General features: G+C 32.3%; 1 protein-coding gene across 1 annotated transcript; it reads left to right on the top strand.

Annotated features, from left to right (window-relative positions):
• Positions 1 to 7,310: 7,310 nt before the first annotated feature.
• LOC110028792 (MADS-box transcription factor 16-like) lies at positions 7,311 to 14,759 on the top strand. The gene is made up of 7 exons (XM_020730780.1): positions 7,311 to 7,711; positions 7,812 to 7,878; positions 7,964 to 8,025; positions 8,108 to 8,207; positions 13,240 to 13,281; positions 14,020 to 14,064; positions 14,523 to 14,759. The coding sequence occupies exons 1-7, from the start codon at positions 7,446 to 7,448 to the stop codon at positions 14,700 to 14,702; spliced, it is 762 nt and encodes a 253-aa protein (XP_020586439.1). The 5' UTR covers positions 7,311 to 7,445; the 3' UTR covers positions 14,703 to 14,759.
• The last annotated feature ends 755 nt before the right edge of the window (positions 14,760 to 15,514 follow it).

Raw genomic sequence — 15,514 nt, 5'->3', positions numbered from 1 at the left:
CCGACGACGCCCTCGACCCCGCCGACGGCGAGTTTTTCCCGAGACTACAGGACAAAATATTCAGAAGCCCGCTGACGGCGCCCTCGAGGCGGTGGACGGCAAGATCGACGGTTATGCCTACTCAAGTTTTGGATAAAGCCAAATTTTGAAGGGATGCTTAGGTAACTCTTAGGAAAGCTCATCCACAACTTTAAAAGAACATTTTTGGCTGAAAATTAGGAGAGCCTGGTGAGGAATTCTTCGAGAGATTGTAAGAGTGGAAGGAAAGTGAGAGATTTCTTCCTCCTTGCCGCTTCGAAGGAGACTTTTGTGAGGGGTCAGGAAAGGAAGAGATTCAGAGGAATTTCGAGGAGTTTGTTTGGGGAGAAATTAGAAGTGATATTTACTTATTGAAGTTTGTATGACTTTGCTTTTACATAGAAATTCCAAGTTTTGTCGTATCTTCTCCATGAGTTTTTAGTGGTTTTCTCTGTCTTTCTCCTTATCTTGAGATTTTGTGAAATGGTGATTTGAATTGGTTGTGCCATGAGAATGTTAAAGAAGTTGTGATGATCTTTTCACTTCAATCTTAATTTACTTTCAATATGGACAATTGATTGGTTAAAATATGTTGAGTTTTATAACTAAAGTGAAGATTACATCCAAGATTTAGGGAGGTCAAAGTCCTTGAAAGTTGGGCGCAAATAAATAGTAAAATAAAAATTATCGAGCGTAGAATTAGAAATTTTAGAGTGACGGACTAAAATCCACAATTCGGTCATGTCGTTTGGGTGCTGAAGTGTAGATGTTATCCCTCAGGCAAGGGGAACGTGGCAGCTCCAATGTGAGAGCCGATATCCCCCAGCCTAGTCGCAGATTCATTAACCAAGCATAGGAATAGTCAATATTCTTTATGCCTGCTCCAAAGGGTAAATAATAGGTATGCTCCTATTTGGCATAATATAATTTAAACTGATTCAATTTATCCATTCACTTAAATTTCATGACAAGGAGAATGATACTTTCTTATACATTGTACTTCACATTAGAAACTTTATTAGTAGAATTAGTTAATTAAGAGTTTATTAAAATTACATTTTTATTTCAATTTCCAATTAGTGAAAAATATGCAAATTGAACTATATTGTTTTGATTAATTATTGATTCTTTAAATCTTAGTTCGTAGCCTCTAATATTACTCCTTGTGGGATCGATATCAAGGACTCCATTAGAGCCCTATATTACTTGAGCGATATGCATACTTGTGTTGATAAGTGTGACTTTGTAATTATTGAATATTTTATACACATCCTGTCGATTTACAAAAAATCGGTCAAGTTTTTGGTGCTGTTACCGGGGATTAAATCTTCTAGTAGCGCCATCAAATTCTTGTATTTGTCGATTTACAAAAAGTCGGTCATCTGTCTTTTCCGGTTCCTCTCTTCTTCAAGACGTTCTTATGACCTGAAAGAGAGATTTATTCGGGAAAGGGAAGTATACGACGATTGACAAGTTGAAGACTCTTTTTAAAATAAAAGAGCGAAAAACAAATGAAAACATGGTGCTTACACACTAGTTAAACAGAGAGAGTCACACTTAAGTGTCTTAAGCGCCAGGTACCCACGCTTAAGCGCCAGAAGTAGTTATTTGATGATTCATTGAATTTGCATGAATTTTTGAAGAGGTGTTTGAAGCAACCCTTGGTAAAAATGTGGGAAATGGTTAATGTACATGAAAATTCATTTTGGTTTTTGAAAGGAGGCAACTTCTAAAAGATTCATTGAATGGATCTTACATGTTGTGATAACATGTAAGATCCGAGATAGTATTGTCTCAGTTAACAAATGGTAAGAATCACATTTGATTTCATGGATGAGAATATAATTCATGGGATTAAGTGCAAATAAATAGGGAAATAAATTTTGAAGGGTGTAGAATTAGAGGACTTTAGAGCAACTAGCTAAAGCCCCCAATTTGATTTATAGTTTTAGGTTTTGATACAAGATGTTAGCCCCTAGGTAGAGGGAGAAGAAGGAACTCTAGAGTGAGAGCTAGTATCATCCTTACCTAACCCGTCTTCAAGACTATTCAAACTATAAATTAGTCAATGTTCTTTATAACATCTCTAGTAAGGGTAAAGAATAATACTGCTCCTATTTGACACAACACAATTATAATACTTCCACAACAAAATTCATATATTGGTTATTGATTCATGATAAGAAAAAATATATTTTATTCATATTGCATTTACCTTGCAAGTATTTAGTTAATTTAGTTAGTTGCTTACTTTATTTTCAATTATCAAAAAAAAAAATCAAACTTTGATTCCTATTGTAGTATCTAGAGTTTAAGTAAGAATATTTTGTTAAGTAGAATTTTGTTATCTAATTTCTCCTGTTTTGTAAGTTGCATATTGTAGTTTTCCATGTGCGTTCGATATTTGGGGCTTAATCAAAAAGTTCTATATTACTTGATAATGATATGTATACTTGTGTAGTATACTATATTTAAATATTATAATTGCATTCTTATTTGCTTCGAAGTTGAGAATTTACCTAGCTTTTGCTTGAGATCAAGTTTTTGACTTTGTTGCAAAGTAAGAATCATTATTAAGGAAATTAAGCATATAATTACATACATCACAATTTGACATCTATAAAGAGAATTGGGATCAGTTACCCATGACACAAATAAACCCACGATGACTTGTGGGTAACATCAAAAGATAACCAGAGATTCTTAATGGGCATGCCCTTTGATGTCTTTTAGCATGCTTAATTTCCTTTATATTTAACACCTATTTTGAATGAAAATGCACTTTAAATAAGGGTATTTTAATATTTTTCTTGCCTGTATAACAGGTAGGAAATATGGAGCCAAATTGAGTTGAAACAGAGTGATGTGGAGGCAAAATGGAGAAAAGGGTAAACCAACAGGCTGTCGCCTAGGCGCCACCCCCTGGCACCATGGTGCCAACTCTTGGCGCTTAGGTGCCAAAAAGTTTTAGGAACTCCGAAAAGGTGGTGCCTAGGCACCAGAACTGTCCTGTGCAGTTTCAACACTCCCCTGGGAGTTACTTGACGAATCTGGATGGTTGGAGAGGCACTTTTTGGCATTTTTTAAGTCCTGTAATTCTTTAGGAATGCTAAGAGGTCATATATATGAGTAGGATTTATGTTATTTCACTTATTCTGAAGAGATTTGAGAGGGAAATTCAAGAGAATTTGTAAGGGCTTTACTTCAGCATCGTGTGCAGCATTGTTGAAGACTTTGTCCTTAGAATTTGCTTCTATTTTCAGAGTGAAAAAGCTAAGTATAAAGTTTAATATTGTTTGATTTTTGTTGTAAACACATGTTTGGTGAAATTTCTTAGATTAAATGAAGTTTTCTATTATATTTAACATGTGTAGTGAGTTGATTTCTTATACATTTCTCTTGTGATTGTTAGGTTAGATCTGTAGGATCGTTAATGTTATGGAATTGGTTTTATTCCTTAATGTGATGAGTATTCTTCTAGGCTTAATTTACAATTTGTAATCGTCATACAACTTGTTAAAATTAGTTGTGACCCATTAAAACTCGAGAGAGCAATGACGAAACAACATAGAATATTCACAATGTTCAAATACTATGGTGAAGTAGCAGGAGCAACGTAATTTAGAAAGATGTGTTTTGATAGGGTTTGAATGACGAGTTTATAGGGTGACTGCCAGAAACAAGAGCCAAAATTTGAGTCATTTATTTATGCACTCGAAAGAGGGTAAATGAGCCTTATGCTCATTTTATCACCATAACATCACAATTTCTAGTAGCGATACCTACAACCTACCTAGTAATTCACAAAGAGAAAAGTACTCTTATCAATCTTAAATTTCACCTAACTAACTGATCAAGGAAAGTTTAAAATAGGTTTAGAAAAACCACCCTTAACGATATTCCATACTATGACTTGAAAGTAGTAAACTAAAACTTCGCCTTAGGAATTATTTACCTCCCCTTCCCTGTGGGATCGACATTTCAGACTCAATAGAGCCATATATTATTGAAACAATAAGTAGACTTGCATGAGAAATCCCAATGAGTACTACTATCTAATTTTAAGAACTTAATCAATTTGCTAGGGAGCAGATTGAGTTTCTGGTGCTTTTACCAAGACTTATATAAATTGTGATAATAACTAAGGCGGACCACCCTTCTAGGAAGAAGTGAAACCCATAACAGATATCATAACCTAAAATATTTGGTTATGGGGTTCGTTTTCATGAGGCCTTCCTCGCAGGTGTGTCCCCAAAGCATTTTGAACCAACCCTACCTCAGTTAAACACTTTGGAGCTCTCCACGCAAACTTTACCACATGAAAGCTTTTTTCCCACGTTCTTCTTTTGTTCGACCCCATTACTGTTTGCCCTCCTTTCCCCTCCAGTTTCTCACTTCTCGAGATCATCCATACGATTTGGAAGAAAGAGTTACTCAGGAGAGGGGCAATATAATAGAATACAATTTGGCGACTCCACATCATCGACACGACAACACCGAGAATGACGGAAGGAGCACGATCGACGAGATGAGACCCCGACAAAGGTAGCCGCCAGGGCGATCAACATAATAACATTATTGTGGGGATAGAACACTTAAAGTTTGTACTCCAGGAAAAATTATTCATGGATTAAGCATCAAAAGTCATTTATGAAGGGTGTCATTAGGGATGTCAATCAAACATGTCTAGCATAGTTTCATCTTGACAACCAGCTAGTAATGGTTCAAAGTTGACAAGAGAGTCAACTGCATGTGTCATAGAGATCATTTTTAACAAAAACAACATAATTCTATCTCAATAATAAAGGGCCTATGTAAATGTCCATAGGTAACTGTGATATGTTATTCATATTAAAGGGGGTGGTCCTTAGAATAATATATTGTAGTAGTTCCAGATATTTTGTCTCATAAAAGTTGAAGTATTTATTAATCATGACATTCCATGCACAAATTAGAGTGGCCTTTACCAATGGAGTTAGCCTTGTCTAGCAAAAGAAAGAAAAGGGCCTAGATTTCCTGAAAAACTAATTCAATATAGTGGTATGATTTGGAGTAGGAGCTTGCTTTATTTAAGGCGGTATGAATTTTGTCCATCAGGAAAGCATTTATAGAACTCATAATAGTAAGATTTATTTTTATATATAATGACATCAATTGACATTAACATAGGCATGATCATTGGCGATTAGCAACATATCTCAAAATTTAGCAGGCACGACTCTAAAACTCACCAAGTTTTTGTACTCTTAGCAAAAATGCTCTTCCATGTATGCATGTAAGCCTTGTTTATAGATATTTTGAGATAGAATTAGAATCATGGCAAATAGAAATTGTAACATTGCTCCATTGGATGGTCCATGCTAACCTCTTTCATTTATTTAGTTTGTTTAAAAAAAAGTATATTAATAATAACATAATTGAGTGATATTGGTCAAAATGAATCCGTCCCATTCAAATGTTCATTTCATCTTCACACACAAGAAATTAGAGACAGATTGTTGACTCAAAGAGTCTCAAGAAGTTTGTAACTACCCCTTCAAATGCCTAATTTTAGCACATTTGATCTTGGGTCAAGGCATAAGTGGTATTGTTGAATGTCCCATCAGTCATTTTACCTATAAGCTACGTGAAAATAATACATGAGTGATCTAAAAGTCAATTTTAAAATATTGTTCCACCATTAGATAGTTTGAGCTCTAGAAATTGCATTGTTATTGTTAGCTTGTTGCAACAAATCATTAATACTCTAATAGATTTAGTGGCAAATTTTTTGTTAGAATTTTGGCAACAAAAAAATTTTCATCATTTACTTGTATATATTCATCTATCATAAACTGCTTTATCAAATGATTTTTTTTCATTTCATCATTTCAACTTATAAAATATAGCCCAAAATTTGTTTTTTTTAATGAAAAAAGAATATTTGAAAGATTTTACTACATTGAATGCCACTTCAATTCTTTTGGAAGTGAAGGCCATTAATTTAGCCAGGCTTTAATCAGAATTTCTTCAAACTTGCTAATAAGCCTCCAACTTTACCGCTCCTATTTATCAAGTAAAAATAGTACTTAATAGATTTGACGGAAAATCGTAATAGGGCTAACACTATTTAAGAGGAATCCCAGCAGTACAATCTGAATCAGGAAACCCTATTCTACGATCACCTTCAATTATTTTTCTTTACATAATTTTGAAATTATTATAATTTTATGTAAAAGATCAAACTAAAAATTAATAAAAATCTAATTTTTAGCCCAGCACTTGGAAAAAAAACTAATTTTTAAAACTTTATCATCTAAATAAACTTTTATTTCTTAGGGTCTGTTTGGGCCAGCGGTGTGGCACCACACCGCAGTTTTATTTATTTCGTTAAACTGCGTTTTTATTTTTATTTTTTAAAAAATTATCATTGAAGTATATATTTTCTCACCGCTAAATGTTGTGAAAGCGCTCCAACTATCTAATGTTGTGAAATTATGGATTGGAGAAAAAAACTGCAGACTGAGTCAGATCAGCAGTTTACCTCTATCGAAGATCCACCTATTGCTCACACGAGACTTCCTCAGACAGATGACTGACAGATTTACAAATCCAGGAAGAAGAAAGAATTGTCAGATCACAGTAACTCTTAGAATGACTGTATCATTATTTCGGGCGGAAGCCCACATCTTAGTATGTTGTTGTACTCACTCTCTATATTAAGGGGAAAGGGAAACGGTAGATCCACCTCCCCGCTAAATGTTGTGAAAGCTTTCAGTCATCTTAATTTTTTGAAATTTTTTAATAATCTATTAACAGTTCAAAATATTCATTATTTTTTTCTGTTTTATCCCTCCTCCACCTCTCTTATTTAATACAGCTTTTAACAACCCCTACTAATATTTTTGCTACTTATATAAATTGTATTTCCAGAAAAGAGATTAAGCTACAGAAGTCTGACCATCTCCCCTGTTTTCCTCAAATAGCCTATCTGTAACGAAATTAAACCAGCCCAACGCGTACTTATAGCCAGAGAAGCGTATGGTAGGGAGCTTAAAGCTGTGAAACCGTAACAAAAAGCAGAGAAAGAGAGAGGGAAGATTGAGAGAAAGGAGAAAGCAGAAAGTAAAGTGACATTCGCTTTAAATGGAAGAAAAACATCACATGTTATCTCTGCCCGCAACTCCTTTCACCATTATGGCAACTCTTCCCATTCTAGGAAACTATAGCTTTTGCTTCCCCCTCCCTAAATGGAAGCTCTCCAGTTCCATCTCCCCTTTTTTTTTTCTTTACAGTTCTCTTTTCTATTTTTCTTTTACATAAATTTATTATTTTTCTCTATTTTTCCCAAAGTTTGATCATGAATAAGTAGTTTGAAATCATCCGGAATCATCATAAGTATGGTTCACCTCTATGTTTCTCTCTCTATGTAAATATCTGGTCTTTCTATGTCTATTTATAGTAGAGGAAGAAGAAGAGAAGGGTTGAGAACAGAGGAAAACAGGGGAGAACAGGGGAAGAGAGAGATGGGGAGGGGGAAGATAGAGATAAAAAAGATAGAGAATCCGACGAACAGGCAAGTTACATATTCTAAGAGGAGAGTTGGGATACTGAAGAAGGCCAAGGAGCTCACTGTTCTCTGTGATGCTCAGGTCTCTCTCATCATGTTCTCAAGCACAGGAAAGTTGGCTGATTACTGCAGCCCCTCTACTGAGTAAGTGAACAGTTTCTTTCTCTTTCTATCTCTTCTTTCTCTCTCTCTCTCTCTCTCATATCTGTATATTTATATATGGAAATATTTTCATTTTGTCTAGTATTAAGGGGATATATGAGAGGTACCAGGTTGTGACTGGAATGGATCTATGGAATGCTCAGTATGAGGTAAGAGGTGATTGTTTCTTTATATAAATATATGTGATTTAAAGGTGTAATTTTTGATGGGGAAATGCTTTGATGATTGGAGCAGAGGATGCAGAATACGCTGAAGCATCTGAATGAGATTAACCAAAACCTGAGGAAGGAGATTAGGTAAAGTTTTACCACTAGAGACTAACTTTGAATGTTTATTATAGAACATAAATTGGAAATAATACCATACTGTTGGAAGCAGGAGGAGGAAGGGGGAGGAATTGGAGGGCATGGACATAAAGCAACTGCGCGGTCTTGAGCAAACTTTGGAAGAGTCTCTTAGAATTGTTAGGCATAGAAAGGTAAGTTCTAATTATTATTATTATTATTATTTTATATAAATTTAATTAAAATATGCATGCTTTTTTTTATTCTTTTTCAAGAGAAATATTAGACCATATGGCTGCTGCGTGGACCATTCATTCTTTTTGATGTGTGGTTATGTTTAAGCTTCCATGAGTGTGTTTTGTGTGTTAATTATAAGTAAGATTTGCATACATGCATACCACTCAAGTCTTATGTATTTATATCTCTAACACCTAAATTTCAATTTTTACATGCATACCTTACCTATGCATGCCAAAGTATATTTCACTTCTTACAAGTTAAGATGGTGGTAGTTTTTATGACATATGAAAGATTTGGGCGGTATAAATGTAAAAATGTAAAATTTTGGTATTAGATAATAAACAAATAAGAATTGGGTGGTATGTATTTAAGTGCCCCTTATTATAATATAGAGTGGCACCACAGTAGTATTATCTCATCAATAAATTAATTTCAATGAAAATAAATTATTAGTTTCATAAATTGGTCTGAAGTATATTATTTGACATTGGAATATGAGTGATTAGCAAAGTAGTGTGCTACCCAACTACATATTGAAACCTTCACTTTATACATATTAGATGAAGAAGCATAGAAAATGAGATATAGTTTATTAGGAAAGGGTAGAGAGAAGGGGAGGGGGAGAGAGACATTTGTTTCAAGGAAAATGTGAAGCAAACAAAATTGAATGCATCCAAATGATAGTTGTCACTATGAGTACTTGGAAGAAAATTTTGATGCCATTCACATGACACCACTAAAAGTTTGGGGGTCCCCAACTCAATAGGATCCATTTATATTTGATATATAATTAAAATTAAAAAAATAAATGTTTTTAATTCACTTAGAATAGGAGATGAAAAAAAAATATTGAACTAATTAATAATTATTATAGTTTTAGACATGTTGAAAGAAAGAAATTTTGAGCGAATTATTATTATTATTATTTTTTTGGAGAAGGATGAGCACTTAAACCCACCGCATTGATATTTCTTCACTTTATCTCTAATTAATAAGCTACTCATTCTAGCAAGATTAAGACATGAGTTGAGAGACATCAATAAAATTTAAAAGGTAAGTTAATTAAATAATAATTAATATTCAAGTTTAGTAAAATAAAAAGGTATTTATCAATATAGCAAATGCTCGCTGCTAAAGGTGTGTCCTTTTTAAACCTCTCATTCTAGAGATTGCATTTTATCATGTTCTCATCCATCTTCGACTACTCCACAATATTGTGAATGAAGCTAATTTTCTATATTTTATTTTATTGATGAATAGCTCATAAATTTATTATGTTCAACAAATGAACAGAAGCTACATGTATATGGTTATAATACATTATATTTCAATTTAAATGATATAATATTTAATCTTATTTTATATGTGATCTAAAAATTTGTATGTTATATAAATAAATATAAAATGTTAAGTATTAAAAAGATAAATCTATAAGAACTAATGAATAGTATGCATGTAAATCCCCTATTTTTTTATGAGTAAAGCTATCTTACTCAAATCATGGGGGAAAAGATATTGATATGTTGACATACCTTTTTTTATTTATTTAGTATAATTTGAGTGAATTTAATTATAAATAAGTATACAATATATATGATAAGTCTTGTACTTAGAACCTCTTGGTTGAAAGTGATATATTTATTGGACTATGTTCTAAACCAAAATGCTGAAGTAGCTTGGATTTGACATATTTATTAGCGTATATAAATCACATGCAAGCATTTAATATTCTCTTTCTGCTATTGTCAATTAATTGGATTTTTTTAGTTACATTTTGAATGAATATAATTCTTCTCTTTTATTTAATAACAATTAACAACTATCACTTTCTACCTTTCTAGTTTTGTTGGGTTCTTGAACTAATAATCTCTTCATTTGCATGTATCATATCATATTATTTTAAATGATTAATATTGAAAGAGGGATATGCCAACTTGTCGTGATATGATTGATTTGTGTTCTGATGTATCAAACCAAATTAATAAACCGATCTATGTGGAGCATCGCACTTAATGATGCAAAATTAATATTAATTTTCTTTGAATTAATAATAACTAATTTAAAACTAATATGACTGAATAGTCTTATAATATAAATAAATATATTCATACAAGCGCACACAGAAACACAGATTTTTGATCTTACTCCAATTTGACTGTAATATACTTATAAGTGCGGCGGTGTTTTTGAATACGCCGCCTAACCGTTTGGTTTGTACGTTTTTGAAAACGTTGTCTCCCGCATTTGAGTTTTTTACACTAAACACAGGCCGCGGGTCCACCCTCGCAGTCGACCCGCGGGCCGCGTTTCAGGATAAGCTGTTTATCATGAAACATACAAGTTGTCTCAAACAGACCCTAACTGTTTAACTCATGGGATTTTATTGTATTTCACAAATACTGAAAAAATATCTGAATTAGCTTGGAAGTTCAAAACACATAATTTAAAGGTTTTTAAATTTTATTAAAATTAAATTAATTTATTTTTAAAAATACTCAAGTGGGTATCAGCATATGTGATCAAAGCCCAGCACCACCTACTAGCAGCCACCCACATGCAAAAACAAAGTATGTTTTACTTGAACAAATCAAATATTCTTTATTTAAATTAAAATATCAATAAAATAAAATTAAAAATAATATCAAACAGCTCTTAAATAATTGACATTATAGCATAAGGATTGCTATACATGCAACTATTCATGTTATTTAGATATCATTACAAGGTATATTGCTATCATGGCCATAAGATGATAAAGCATGGGAGAAATGTGTTGCTTCATCTTTAGGTGACATGATCATCACCATCATCTCTTTCACAAAATTATTATTGTGACAAAAATAACTGAATATTAGAGATGTGTTGTTCAATCATTATTCATTAACAGATGATGACAATATTACGGTCATGTATAGTCCATTCATTGTTGCTATTATGATGGGTAAGATTAGGGCTACTGTGAGATTTGATATGGTGGGTAAGGCTCAGAACGTAAAGGAGTTTAGTCGAACTAACCTTGCCTATCTCCATCATGATAGACTAGTACTAAAGTTCTAGCTTACTCAAGCTCTTGTGTTGAACTCAAACTCGACTCATCGAATCTATAGCAGCCATGAACTTGACACAAGCTGGAGTTTATATGTAATCATGATAACTTAAGGGTCTCGACTAATTTTTCTCCCACCAAAGCTTTGCCAACCCCAGTTTTTCTCCCCTCGAGCATTGTCCATCAGTTTCTAGAAATCCTTGATTTCGAAAAAAAATAGGGAAGTTAGCACGTACAAGGGTTCTTTGAAGAAGGGATTAACGATGAGGACATCGTGACAAAAGCTTTCGAGAGATGCATCAACTAGAAGAGTTCGTGAAATTCGAAATCATATTTAACTAGGTTGAGTTTACAAAAATTAACGGAGAATTAGGACTTAATATAACCAGGCAACTTGACAAGCTAATAGGCAGTCTCAAACTTGTACTTTAAAAAATATAATATATGAGAATGAATCTTAGATCAAATTGAAAATAGATGATCATTATGCTTGGCTCATAAGTTCATTAAAATGGCTTGCTAGTAAATTGGCTCAATTGCACAACTAAGTAAGGCTATCGAAACGGGTGACATCCTATCTTTATGTCTTCATAAGAGTATAATCACCATTACTATGTCTTATAAGCTTCCCATTTAACTATAGTATATTTATGCCACATAAGATGGTTGTAAAAAACTGTGTCATCCACTCTATATTTATTAGTGTGTATTGTTTTATTACGTGACTAGCAAGCATTGTTATTGTAATCATAAGATGTGTATTTTTTGCCTTTAGGTATCAACATGTGATGCAATTTTTATTATCATGCAAGACAACCCTAACATCAATATTATAGTTGATAAAGAGAAAAGAGGGTTACAATGTATTGGTGTAAATAAGTAATGCAATCATTGTCAGGATATAGAATGCTTAGTTTTGAAGTATTGATAGGTGACATGATTTTCATAAAACTTACTATTTATCCTTCCAAACCATCCATCATTCATTCTATCAATTAATTAATATTTAAGGAGAAAATATATAAGAAATAAATGTTAATACATGTATCAAATATAAATAATTAATTAACCTACAATTGAATTAAGTATACATTATATATATGTATGTCTGTATAGATACATATATACATATACATACATATACTAAAATTTTGGTTCTTGATTTCAACATAGTGCTGCCATAAACTATTGATTAAAAAAAATCATTTTTCCTTCTTCTTTTTCCATTAAGGGGGGTTATATTTTTATATATTTAGCTTCTATACTTAGATATTTATTTATATAATATTATAGTATATGATCACATTAAAATATATGCTTGAAAGAGACTTATTTTGCTTTTAAAAAAATTAATGTTGTTTTTATCTGATTTTAAAAATTTGAGTGTCATTTAAATAAGTGTTATAATTTAAGTGCTAGCTATATAAAATTATAAGAAACATGTGTGAATTTAAATACCCTTAAATTTATTAAAAAAAAAAGTTAAAATTATCCGTGCATCTTTATGTGATTGATGTTTGAGAGTTTAAACTTTCAATTAAAAAAAATATATTTAAAACCTTGCAAATATGATAAGGGTATATTTATAATTAAATTCGTTCAAAATACATTAAAAAAAAAAATTCTAACTCTACAGATTAACTGAAAGTCTTAGAGTTTGTTTGAGACATCTTGTGTGTTTTAGGATAAGATGTTTATCCTAAAATGCGGTCTGGGGGTGGGCCGCGAGATTTGATTCTCGGCCTGTATTTAATATAAAAAATTCAAACACGAATTCGAATAAATTGACGGAACGAGCGAATCAAAAGATATAAACTGACCCAAAGGAGCATTTTTTTGTATTTTGGCATTTACATGCTATTTTTTGCATACATTTACTTTCTGCTTGCTTAAACGGAAACAATTGTCTGACAAAATTTAACTGATTTGATTGGTGGCAGTATCATGTGATCGCCACACAAACTGACACTTACAAGAAAAAGGTGAGTAGGATAAGCCTCAACTCCTCTTCATTTTCATTTTCATGTCATCTTTATTTCCCTCAACTTTTCTTTAAAATAAAATATTTAAATATTGTCCAAATTTATAAATATATTATTAAAATAAACCAAAGAATCACATTTAAATACTCTAATCTTTTATTTATATAGCTGAACTGTCATTACAGTTTTTCTGAAAAATCTGCAGCTAAAGGTGTTTCAATTTTTACATAAAAATAAAAATTAATTTGCAAATCACTTCATATGTTTTAAAAAATTATTAAGAAAATGTATTTATAAATTAATAATTTCTTAAATATATTTATCATGAATTGAGGAGAAGGAAGAGTGATTTAGGATATTATACATTTACTCTCGAAATATTAAGTAAGAATTACATTTTAGAAGATTTAAAATCATAATTATTCTTCTAATTGTTTGGGGCTAGTTTGTGCGTTTCAGGATAAACAACTTATCCTGAAACACGGCCCGCGGGACGACCCGCGGCCTGCGTTTACTGTAAAAAACCCAAACGCGACAGACAGTTTTTCAAAAACGCACAAACTAAACGGTTAGACGGCGTTTTCAAAAACGTCGCCGCACTTATAAGTTGCCCTCAAACAGGTCCTTTCGTTTTGAACATTTTAAAAAGAATCTCAGTTAATTTAACTTCATTTTAAATGATAATTACAAAGCCATCGAAGTGAATTCTTCCAATCTCAATCACTTGTTTACTTGCAGCTTAAAAGCACAAGGGAAACTTACCGCGCTCTAATACATGAACTGGTCAGTAATTCCTACTCTTCCCTTACATTTTTATTTATTTTTTTTAAAAAAAAGGGACATTTACATACTTACCGCACAATTCTTACATATTTACATATCTAAACACCTATATTTTCATATTATTCCCTTACATTTCCCTTGTAAAAGAAAGAAAGACAGCTAAAAATAGAGGCAATCACATGTATACTGCACAATTCTTACATATTTACATATCTAAACATACTCAAATATTCAATATTACATAAAAAATATTATTGCTATCATCAACCTTTCAAAAATGAAATACATATTTTCATGCATAGGCTTATGACACCAAGATTTAATAAACCTAAATTTCAATTTTTAGGTGTTTGATGCATGAATACTTAGGAATTGTGTGGTACAATGGCATGTATGCAAATTTTCCTGTAAATCTCTCCATACTCCATATTTAAAACTTGAAACTTCCATGAAAACAGGATATGAAAGAGGAGAATCCGAACTACGGTTTTAATGTAGAAAACCAGAGTAGAATTTATGAAAATTCGATTCCAATGGTGAATGAGTGTCCTCAGATGTTTTCCTTTAGGGTTGTTCATCCGAATCAGCCCAATCTGCTTGGTTTAGGTTATGAATCACATGATCTTAGCCTTGCATAATGAGCAGTAATATTATGATTTTATTGTATTTTTATTTTATGTTTGAAACTTTAGAATTATGAGATGGGGGATCTATTCAGAGAGAACTGTCCTTTAATTTGATTTTTCAGTTTGTTTCCTCTTCATGTTCAGTGAAATTTTTTGTTTTTTTTTTTCGAAGATTTCATATATCCCACTTAATTTTTATGCATCCCACCTACCGTGACTCTTTCGTTGGTAGAGTTCTTAAGACTCTTGGGGTCATGATTTGATCTCGCTTATGTGTGGTATGAAGTTCTTAAGGATATAAGGTTGTTCGAGAGGCGCGTGTAATAGCCTTTGGCCAATCTTTTTCATCATATATATATATATATATATATATATATAAAAGAATCCCGTAGGGAATTTTATTGATATCAGGTAAAAGTTACAATTCTCTCCAATCCCGTAGGGAATTTTATTGATATATATATATAAGCAAGAACTTTGGCTACCACATGATTCTCTCCAATTCTCTTCCCCAAATGTTTGCAAGCACTTCGTGTCATCCATTAAAACCAAATGGTGATATAAGGAATAATTTCAAGTATATGCTTTTTTCAGTTTATGAGGGTTTTGAGATTTACACAGCATTGTTTGAGATCTCCCCAACAAACAAGAATGGAAATTTGGAAAGTACCTCCCAAAATCCTCCAAATATTCATAGTGAAAGGGCATCAAAAATATATATGGAGAGCACATTCCTTCTCTTCTTTACATAGAAGGCATTGAGAAGGAAGTCTCAACCCTTTCATTTTCGAAATATCATCATTAGGTAGTAGTTGGAAGTAATT

The sequence above is a fragment of the Phalaenopsis equestris genome, unplaced genomic scaffold, assembly GCF_001263595.1.
Source record: "Phalaenopsis equestris unplaced genomic scaffold, ASM126359v1 Scaffold000531, whole genome shotgun sequence".
Taxonomy (NCBI): domain Eukaryota; kingdom Viridiplantae; phylum Streptophyta; class Magnoliopsida; order Asparagales; family Orchidaceae; genus Phalaenopsis; species Phalaenopsis equestris.
Note: the sequence above shows the minus strand (reverse complement) of the source record. Positions and strands in the feature narration are given on the sequence as shown.

Bases quoted from the DNA above. Each gene is read 5' to 3' on its own strand.
- LOC110028792 (XM_020730780.1), top strand. From the start codon at position 7,446: ATGTCTATTTATAGTAGAGGAAGAAGAAGAGAAGGGTTGAGAACAGAG. The intron at 7,712-7,811 runs GTAAGTGAACAG...CATTTTGTCTAG, and splicing joins TACTGCAGCCCCTCTACTGA to TATTAAGGGGATATATGAGA. The intron at 8,026-8,107 runs GTAAAGTTTTAC...TGTTGGAAGCAG, and splicing joins AACCTGAGGAAGGAGATTAG to GAGGAGGAAGGGGGAGGAAT.